This window comes from Pundamilia nyererei, unplaced genomic scaffold, assembly GCF_000239375.1.
Source record: "Pundamilia nyererei isolate P.nyererei 1_Seehausen unplaced genomic scaffold, PunNye1.0 scaffold00435, whole genome shotgun sequence".
NCBI lineage: Eukaryota > Metazoa > Chordata > Actinopteri > Cichliformes > Cichlidae > Pundamilia > Pundamilia nyererei.
Window position 1 is genome coordinate 248,203 of NW_005187836.1, and position 10,966 is coordinate 259,168.

The 10,966-nt window shown below is 41.1% G+C and overlaps 1 protein-coding gene across 1 annotated transcript in view; it reads left to right on the forward strand.

Moving 5' to 3' along the window:
* ngfrb (nerve growth factor receptor b) overlaps nucleotides 1–10,966 on the forward strand; it is a 43,817-nt gene that overhangs the window by 26,927 nt on the left and 5,924 nt on the right. The window contains exon 4 of the mRNA XM_005753523.1: nucleotides 9,329–9,560. Within this exon, the coding sequence (XP_005753580.1) occupies nucleotides 9,329–9,560 (232 nt within the window). The remainder of the gene's footprint in view (nucleotides 1–9,328; nucleotides 9,561–10,966) is intronic.

Genomic DNA, 10,966 nt, shown 5'->3' on the forward strand with positions numbered 1-10,966 from the left:
TTGGTCTTTCATGTGGAATTCCAATAAAATTGATTCATGTTTATGGCTGTAATGTGACAAAAGGTGGAAAAGTTCAAGGGGGCCGAATACTTTTGCAAGCCACTGTATATTTCAGTCTAAATCAAACTTAAGGTTCCCTCTGCAGTTCAGAGGTGGTCTTTCCCTTTTCACACAAATGCTTCCCTTGACTCCATGCTCAGACCAGCGTTCCTCCCTATCCAGGATATGTACTCATCACTTAAAGACTGTGGCCTGCAGGTTTAAATAGACTGTGGAGTCCAGGCCTAATGAGGAAGCTCTTTTGTGTCGTGGCAGCTGCTAGCCAGAGGTTGTTTGGTTTCCTTGATGTATAATTCACAGCAATCCTCCTGCCACTTAACCGCATACAGTATATTACTGTGTTTGTGTTGGGGGACCCAATCCTTGGTGTAGCATGTGTTTTCAGAAAATTGGTCTCTTTACGACACATAAGGGCTCGCTAAAGGTTTTCACTTAAGAATCCGTGGTCCTGTCCTTAGGCAGTGGTAACCATACATACATACATTTGTTGCCTAAATCCCTCCATGGGACCAAGGATAAAATCTCTTTCTGAAGCGTCAGAGTCCTGAACTTTGTACAGCCAACATCCCTTTATTGTAGCACTTAATACACTAATCCGAGCAGCTTATCTTCGTCACGGCAAGTTAGTGCTCTACAAGGAGACAGGGCTTGTATGGTTGGCTTCGGTTACCTGAGATGCAGTGGTTTGCTTTGCTGAGCACTGGTTTGGTTTGGGAATGGAGATGCAGGGCTGGTTCTTGTGAGGCCCATCAAGCTCAGAGAAAGATGATTTCAGAATGCATTATGAGTAGGATAATGCAGCCACGTTAACACAACTTTGCAAGGCCTCTTTCGACCTTGGTTAAAGCTGTATGATTGAGCAATGATTGAGCAGGATAAAGTACTCACTGCCTGTTCTTATAATCTTGAGGTTTTGGCTAAAAGCCCTCAAAGTGGTGGGAGACAGAGGTTTTGCTCCATGACCCTGTTCTTCCTTGAGATCGTACTCAGGGCTGACGGGACATGCTGTATCCATCAACCAGAGCCTCGAATTCTTGCTCTGTGGCAGCGAGGGCAAAAAGTTTTGGCTGGCAGGACATATGTAGTTGTATTATTCATGCACATACATGCACAACAAGAAACTTCAAAGGGTTACTTTAATGTGAATTATACAACACACACACACACACACACACGCACACACACACACACACACACACACACACAACCACGCACAGATCTGGCAATAATCCAACAGGCACATCAATCACCCTTCTCAAGGTCAATGCCCTATCTAGAGCTGCGTCTTTTTTTCTTTTTTTTGGCGTGTTACCCATGCTCCACCTGTTAATCGAGGTTCTTCAGTAATAACTTGTTAGCTTTCCTGTAATCTTTGTGGCAAACGAACAGAAAAGATCCCCTACCACACACGTAACCCTGATTCCCCTGCCTCCCCTCTCACATTGGCAGAGGAGTCTGTGAACTGTCAGTCAGAACATTACTCATGTGAGCTAGTAGATGGAAATGTAGAGGTTTGTTTGCTTTTTTTTTAAACCCTCTTTTAAACAGGAGATATTTTTACGAAGACACCAGAATTAACTAATAAGTTATAGACACGTATACATATGACAATGGTTTCAGTAGAGAGACACAAAAAAAGGGGGGAGGAGGGGAGAGTGATTGGTCCAAGTTCATTCGGTTATTGATAGGTTAGCAGGAGGGGAGGGGAGCAGTTTCCTTCCGGAGTTTGGTTGACCTTAACAATCGACAGGCTGCCCTCCAGAAATCAGAAAGCATAATCTACTAACAAGGACCATGCAGAGCTCTCAGGGCCACGGCAGTTCAATTCGAAGGACGAAGGAAAAGAAGCAAAAGAAGGGACGTTTCTGAATCTGCAGAGGGGGTTCTTAAATTTGAATGAATTCTCATGCGGTGCCACGGCCTATAACGGTCAAAAACACAGTCTATAACGTTAATTTAGAATTTAATATCAACATTTTTGCAGCAATATTTTATCTTTTGTATTTCTCAATACAAATGAAAAGTCTTTTGAGCTTATAATTGATCAAACTATGATCTTTTCTGGGGTCTTTTGTTATAACTGTTTATTTTCTTATCTTGGTTCCACACAGTGGCTGAAGCGTCAGCGCTGACACACTAACATCCCGTGTATTTTTGCTTTTCAATAACGAAAATCCCCCAGACTTTTAAAATATCAAGTCTGGAGGAACACGTGCACCACTTCAATGGGTAACGATATTGAAACGGTTGACAGGCCCTTGTTTCGTTATGATTTGCTAAGCTATGATTGGATGGGATGGCACTCCTGTGTGGGAGAAGTTTAGTGTTTGGTTGGCCCCATAAGGATAAAGAGCAGGCTATGAATTGGGGAAACCACGGATGACAAAATGCCATCAACATTCCCGATTTCCTGCGTCCAAGGCATCACCACATCAGTGGCTGTGAAGAATCCCCAGCCCCAGTGACTAAACAATTCACTGTCTTTGTATTGCACAGTCACTCATTGTGTTGCCAAAGCTTGGTCCCCTTCACATCCACAGGCCTGTATCTCTGTATCTCTGTATGGCTGCAGCTGACCTCCTCTCTTTAACCCCTTTGCACCCTTCTCCACACAGTATGAGCATTGTAACAATGAAGGAGATCTTAAAGTTGACTGCGTCTTTTTCTTCGCTGTCAGTGTGGGATTGACTCACTTTCCTGTCATCATTCCGGAATTTGCCCCGGAGATTCCAGGAAAAACCTTCAGAGGTGATTTGGCATGAGTGAGCAGTTCTGGTGGCAAGGGTGACCACAACACTTGCGCTTTCGCTCGTGTCGTCGTTTCGTTGCCAAAAGTTCTGCTCAGAGACTCGGGCTTTTGTCCTCATCGGGATTTATTGCATGTGTCTCTGCCAAACTGAGCCTCTCTCTCACTGATATTATCTTTAAAGCTGCCTAGGGCTGAATTATTGAATAAAGAGAGACATTAATGTAATTTTGCAGCATTGGGTCATTTGTTACATTATTGTCAGTGTGAGAAAAAAAAGGCAGTTTTGTCACTTTTCTACAATTTATCATTTTGAAATTCTTTACAGGTGATAAAGTCATGCAGGCTGTGACGAGCAACTGATTTTGCATAAGCACTTCAGTTAAAGTTTCACCTTTTGACGGTGTGTTTAACACATTAAAGGTTTTACTTTGACCCAGATTTTACCTGATTGTGAATTTCCCTAACTCTTCCTAAGTCTTTTGAGTGCTTGACCTTACTGTAAAGTAAAACTTGAACATAATAGCTTTTAAATGTATAACTATTAGCTATTAAAGGAAGTTGCGATGGGACTCAAACTCCAATCTTCAAATCAAAAGCTGGGAGTGTGTTACCTCCACTGCACCTGTCTCTATATCTGGATTCTCCTTCCACCGCAACCTTTTTGCCATTTTAAGAATTTTTGCATGTGTCATTTGAAATTGTAGGAAAAAAAACAGACTTGTTTCTACATTAAGGGTAGTGATCAACCAGTTTAAAGCAGCTGCACAAGAGAAAATGCATCAGCATGAGATTAGTACACTGGAAAACAAATAAAGAGCTGCAGGAGAGAACGAGATGGAGAAAGCTGGCGAGAGTGGAGCACAGGAGCAGATGCTGAGAATGCGGCCTGGTCGATAAAAGCGATGGAGTTACTCCTCTGCACTCTCGGGTTTCTCTGGTTGACCTCTACGAGTGCTGATCACTTTCTGCAGCAGAACAGTCACTCACACACACACACACACACGCAGAAAGACGTGCCCACACGCATGCACTCTCTACATTCATGGGTGTGTCTAAGGCATGTGTGCAGAAGGAGTAGATGGGTTGCATACAGTAGGAAGTGAGCCAGAGGCCAAAAGACAGATTGACAAAACAAGAGTAACAGCATTCTGCAGTATTTGAAGGGCATTGCTTTGTTTGTATTTGTAACAACTATTATAAAAATAGTTGTAGTTCATTTAATGAATAATGAATAATATACAAATGTCTTTTCAGGTTTTGATGTGCAGGGATTTGTGGTTGTTATGGCTGCAGTCAGGTGGAATGCAGTTACAGAAAGGCAAACCGAGCCCCTCCTGTCTTTTGTGACTAAATCATAAGTCAGGCTTTAAAGTATACGGTGTTGAAACTGCAGCAACACCTGTTTGCACGAGTCCGCAAGTGGTTGGAATGACGAGTTCAGCTCAGGTGTGGCTGCACACACACACAAACAAGCACACAGCTGCTGCTGTGAACACAAGCTGCATGCACAGTCCTGCTGCTCTTATATAGTACTTATGTAAAGGGCACAGACCAACAGGTTCTTATTACACGCTTAATGTGCACAAGAGCCTGGATTTCCTGTCACAAGTGAATCACTATCAGACAAAGCAAGCGAGACAACTCTGGTAATTTCACTAACAGCCAGATAATGCTTAACAATAAATATAATAATTGTTTTGATAATTCAAAACCGACTGAGCCTGTCATTTTGACGTCTCCGCAGCTTTCAACTTTTATAGTTTTAATGACAGGCGTGCCGTGCTCTTACCGGAGGAACCCCCCTGGTTTAAACTGTGAGACAAATAATATCCTGTATGCGATATATATACCTAGCATTTACAATAAAGATTAAAAATACACTGATAAAAGATGGGAGGGAAGACAAATAATGCCAGTGAAGCAGCTTCCCTTTGCCACCATTGCCTTATATTGAAAACAGCTTATTATTTAAAGCTTTGTGCAGATTGAGAGTGCTGCCTGCTTACACAAGAGTGCTCATCATCCACATGAAAACTGAAAATAATAAGAATGATTAAAACAACATTAAAAAACTTCTAAATCAGGGGTGTCCAGCTCCAGGCCTCGAGGGCCGGTGTCCTGCAGGTTTTAGATATCACCCTGGGTCAACCTGAATCAAATCATTAGTTCATTACCAGGCCTCTGGAGAACTTCAAGACATGTTGAGGAGGTAATTTAGCCATTTGAATCAGCTGTGTTGGATCAAGGACACATCTAAAACCTGCAGGACACCGGCCCTTGAGGCCTGGAGTTGGACACCCCTGGTCTAAATGATCATAGGAGTGACTGACAGAAAAGGAATTGCCCAGTAGGAATGAGTAAAAGTGTAGCCAGATGTAATGTGGGGAAAAGACTGAAGGATAAAGAGGAACGATGGAGAGAGGACATATTTTTAGCCGGACAAAGCAGCTCTCTGTCATGGGACGGTGTCTGATTTTGTGTGAGCGTGCGCACGTGTGTGTTGGAAAGTAAAGAAAGTAGAAACAAACACGCTATGGTGGTAACGGTGGCGGTGATGGTGGTGTGTGTGTGTGTGTGTGTGTGTATTCTCTATGGTGTGGTACCTAGTATTGAAGAGGGCAGGAAGCAACATGATATCTTGTAGTGATTCACCAGAAGCCTGTTTATATGTATACTATTTCTTAGGCACTTCATCCACTCATAAAGGTATAATATATCCACCAGTTTAGCAGCAACCCACACACGTATAATATAACTGGCTCTTGTTTTGTTTTGTTTCTGTCATCCATACTTTTTCCTTTACATATCAATGAGAGCAGGATGCCAGATTTACAAAGTCTTGTTAGCTATCAGTACATATGAATGGGATAAAAAAATATGATGATACAGACTTTCCAAAAGTTATTGAATTGGATGGATGATGAGCCTCAAGTTTTTAGAGCCTCATCTGTAAATCTAGGTTTCAGCTGTCTACTAGATCTCTAGTATTGTGCAACTCCCCATAAAGCCACAAAAAAGCACTATATATGCAAAGTTTCCAAGATCTTTACAGTTTGGCTTTAAATGCAACAAGCAAGATGAGTTAGTATATGGAAGCGTGAAGACCAGGAATGTTGTAGCTGTGGCAATAATACTCGAAAATGGTTTCAAGTAAGTCGTGTTAAGTGAGTTAAAGCACCGGAAACAGAAGCATGTGGCTTACTGAGGTAAGCAGGAGGCAAAACTGGCAAAGAACCAACAATAACAAGGTAACACGAAGACAAACAGGCATCTGGGCTGCTTGTAAATACCTAACAGGGTTAAAAAAAAAACTGCACACAAAACAAATGTTTTCGCTGTGTGTCAAGTGTCAAATGAGTACGGCACTGAGAATTACATTTACAGCTCATAGGCTTCAGGTTAATGGGGCACAAGTGTCATCCTAAGACAAGTTAGTGAGAAAAAGCTGTGGCCTTAAAGGTTAATGATTAAGAATCATCGACGTAGATTTGATGTTCAGTTAATTGTTGTTACCATAAAGTGCTTCCTCAAATTTCCTTCAGCTAAAATCCCCGCAGCAGCTCAGCACATCGATCTAAGTTAGCTCTCATTAAAAATGTTTTCGCCTCATTAGTAAAAAATGGATGCCTTGCACTCAGCGGCTCTCCTGAGGTATTTAGAGCCCTCTGAAACCAACAGCCTGATTTCCTGTCCATGCTGTGAGTAACTGTAAGTAAGTGACAGGCGAGGATAGGTTTCCGCATCCGCGGCGAGGAGTGAATGTGTCTGCTAATGGTTGGAGGAATGTGGGCAGGACTGGATGGACCAACTTGCTCTTACCATCGTTAATGGCTCCCTGGGGAGAGGGGAGGGTGGAGGATGGGGTATGACCAAGTGTTGTGGGAGTGCTTGTTGTGTTTGTCAGCATAATAAGTATTTATTGTTACACTTGCTGTGGTGAAAAGAGGCAAAACAGTAAAAGTAACACGGAAATATGTGATCTGCCAAGTTACCACTTGTATCTGTAGCTATATTTAAACTTTGCAAACCATTTTCCGGTCATATTGCTGTGCTGGGAATGTCCTAGTCCGTGGAGTATCAAACAAACTGCTACTATTTATGAAAAAACAACCTTGGTCTGGATGTGTTTGTTGCTGTTTTTCTTTTCCAAATAACAAAATCCTTTGATTTGATTTCATTAGAAATGAAGTTAATTCTTGAAATTCATTTATGTTGTGAGGTCACTCTTAGCGTTTCCGATTTGAGCAAAAGTGCACTGACCCGAGCTGCAGCACAGTTAAATCTGTTTAAATCAATAATTTAATTTCAAGAATGAATAGGTGAGTTTGTGTCATGCGTTGCTGCTTGACAAACTCAGAGTTTAAATCTCACTCTGCATTTCCTCTCAGTTTTTATAGAGGAAGCAGAAAGTTGTATTTCTATTTTTGGAAATAAGAAGTGCCCTATCTTGTGTTAGCAGACCGCAGATGTGTTTACCAGTCCTTCTACTGAGATATAATTTACAATTACTGTTACACAATGCTCAGAAGACCTTATGTAACAGCTCTCAGTCTATAAATGGGGTAGTTTCGTATTAGTACACATTTAAATAAGTAATTGCCCCGTAAACCTAATAACTGGTTGTGCACACCTTGGCAGTGAGAAGTTCAATCGAGCATTTGTGATGACTGACCATGAGTCTTTCACATCACTGTGGAGGATTTTTGGCCCACTCTACTTTGGAGAATTGTTTTAATCGGAGGGTTTTCCAGCATTAATGGGCTGTTTAATGTCATGCCAGATCATCTCAACGGGATTTAAGGCCAGACTTTGACCACGTCACTCCAAAACCTTCATTTTGTTTTTGAGCTACTCTGAGGTAAACCTGCTGATGTTTCTTGGATCATTGTGCTGCTGCATAACCCGAGTGAGCTTGAGTTTCAGGGAATAAACTGATGGCTGGACATTCTCATCCAGGATGTTTTGGTAGAGAGCAGAATTCATCGTTACAGCAAGTCATGCAGGTCCTGAAGCAAAAAAGTAGCCTCAGACCATCAGACTACCACCACCATGTTTGACTGTTGCTCTAAAGTTCTTTTTATTAAATGCTATGTTAGTTTTAAACCAGATGTAACAGGGATCAAGTCTTCTAAAATGTTCAACTTTTGTTTCATTCACAGAATATTTTTCCAAAGGTTTGGGGATCATTGAAATAGTTTTTAGGCAAATGTGAGAAAAGCTTTTGTGTCCTTTTTGGTCAGCAGTAGTTTCCTCTTTGGAGCTCTCCCATGGATGCCATTTTTGCCTCTTTCTTAATAATAATGTATACTTTATTGATCCCCGTGGGGAAATTACTCTCTCTGCATTTGACCCATTCATTCAGTGAAGCAGTCGGCAGCCAATAAGGAGGCACACTGGGAGCAGTGTGTAGGGACGATACCTTGCTCAAGGGTACCTCAGGGTAGCCGTTCAGTGGATTTGAACCCCTGACCTTCCAATCATGGGGTCACCAGTCTACCTACTGAGCTATCCCTGCCCTTATTGTTGAATCATGAACTCTGACCTTAACTGAGGCAAGTGAGGCCTGCAGTTCTGTTGTTCAGGGTTTATTTGTGACCTCCTGAATGAGTCTTGGTAGGCCGGTCTCTCCTGGGAAGGTTCACCAGTTTTTTAACTTTTCTACATTTGTGTATAACGGCTCTCACTGTTGTTCACTGGAGTCCCAAAGCCTTAGAAATGTCTTCGTAACTCTTCCTGACTGATAGATGTCAATGACTTTGTTTCTTAACTAATCTTGAGTTTAGATTTATTGAATCAACAGGTCTGGTAGTAATCAGTGCTGTTTGTGGCTTAACCCAGCTTTCCAAAAGCTCTGGTCATCACAGATAAAATCATTATTTAAAAAAATACATTTTATATTTACTTGGGTTATCTTTGTCAGATATAAAATCAAATATTAAATCCAATATAAAATTTGTATGATGATCTGACAAATGTGACAAATATGAAATAGAAACCTAAGACATGAGGAAGTGATGAAAATATTCCATGACACTGAAAGAAGACAGAAGAGGGAAAAACTGCATTTTTTCATTATAATTTTTGAAATGAAGCATTGATATTGTGTCAGTACTGCACATGATAATGTGTAGATTATGTGTAGATTATGATATTAATTATATAATAATAATATGTATATAATATTATGAAGTAGATTTTTGTTCCCGTAATGGCAAGACATGCAATAAAAGTTTAAATGAATTTCAATCATAAATAAAATATATGTTTTGATATTTCTTAAGTAATTAGCTCTAGCCACAGCACAATCACAAAGCTAAAGGAAAGGAAATACTGGACTGACATTCAGCACAGGGACGGCCTGCTGGGTATTAAAACTGCCAGCTTTCTCTTTTTAACGGTAAATGATCCAAGTGGTCAAAAATAAATGTTTAACAAAACTGTGAATGTTTTAATTTCCTGTTGCTGTTCTATCTTCACAAAACTCAAGAATTTCTCTCTGTGCATATTTGTCCTTTACAGGTCAGTCCACCACAGGGTCTCTATTTACTTTCCCCCCCACTACCAGTGATGACTTAACATATGAACCCGTACCAGAGGTCCCCACAGACAGCAGCAGCACCACCACCACCACCACTAGTGGTGATTCCCAGCAGCAGTTCTACAAGGGTCTGAATGATAAACTCATCCCCATCTACTGCTCCATCCTGGCAGCTGTTGTTGTTGGATTAGTGGCCTTCATCATCTTCAAGAGGTGAGGACTAAGCAGGAAACACACTGAAAAGTAGACATATTGAGCAAAATGCCATCTCAAGGTACCTGATGACCCACTGAAACTACAAGAAAAAAGTTTCAGAAACTTCAAATTTTGGCATCTGTCAATGTCATAAAGCCTAAATCATAACTAAAACCTGATGCTCATTTATGACCCTCATTCCCAAAAATATGGCACACTGGGTAAAATATAAAAACAAACAAACCCAGAATACAATGATTTACAACTCTGATCTCAAATTAGAGGTGTCACCTCTTCTTTTATAATCAGTCTGTAAATGCGTAAATGAGAGAGGAATTTTGTCCCATTCGTGTATGATACAGATTCCATCTGCTCAGTCCTGGGTTATCTTTGTTGTATTATTTTTATTCCCTTCATGAGACTCTAAGTTTTCAGTTGGTGAAAGGCTTGGACTGCAGGCAGGCCAGCTCAGCACTCAGACTCTTCTACTATGAAGTCATGCTGTTTTAATAGATGCAGTGTGCTGTTTAGCATTGTGTTTCTTAAATATGGAAGACCTTCCCTGAAAAAGACGCCATCTGGATGGGGGCATACGCTGCTCTAAAGTATTTATATGCCTTCCAGCACAGATGGTGCCTTTCCAGAATGTACGTCGCCAGTTCCACAGGCATGAATGCCGCCCTCTTACCATCAGACTTTTCTACTGATGGTCCCTCTCCTCTTTAGTCTGGAGGATGAGGCATCCATGTTTTCCAAAAAGAATTAAAGAATTAAAGAATTACAGAACAGTTTTTCACTTTCCTTCAGTCTATTTTAAACTAGCACAGAGAAGATAGCAGCATTTGTAAGTCATGTGTCTTTCTCAAATGCTTTAAAGCATTCACAATTTTACCTTTTGGAATATAAGTCTGAGTTATAAAAGACAGCTTCTCAGTCTTGAGGAGAAAAGCATCACTCAATTCACCTCAGTTACACTACTGGGTTTGGGGCGAATGAGGACTTATATGCATTGTCATCATCTGATATGTGCAGAAATGTAGAACGCACCTATTCAGGTCCTTTTTTTGGTTCGCTACATATGTGTGCTACGGTGACAACCTAACCTTACTGTACCTGGGAATAAAAGCTGATAGGAAAAATAAACGCATTAGTCTGAGTGTGCAGTTAGGTATGAGCTACAGAAATATTTGGAAAAATCATATCTGATTAAATTTGCCCTCATCTACTTTAAAACAGTGCTTGGTAGGGATGGGTACCGGTATCCGGTGCCATTATAGCACCGGTTCTGACATAAACGGTAGTAACCAGACCGAAAAGCAGCGCACATTTCGGTGCTTTATTTTCCTGAAATGTCATACACTTTGGATTCCAGCCAATCATTTTACCTTTGCAAGCGTAGCAGGCGGGCCCAGGTACGTACGTTC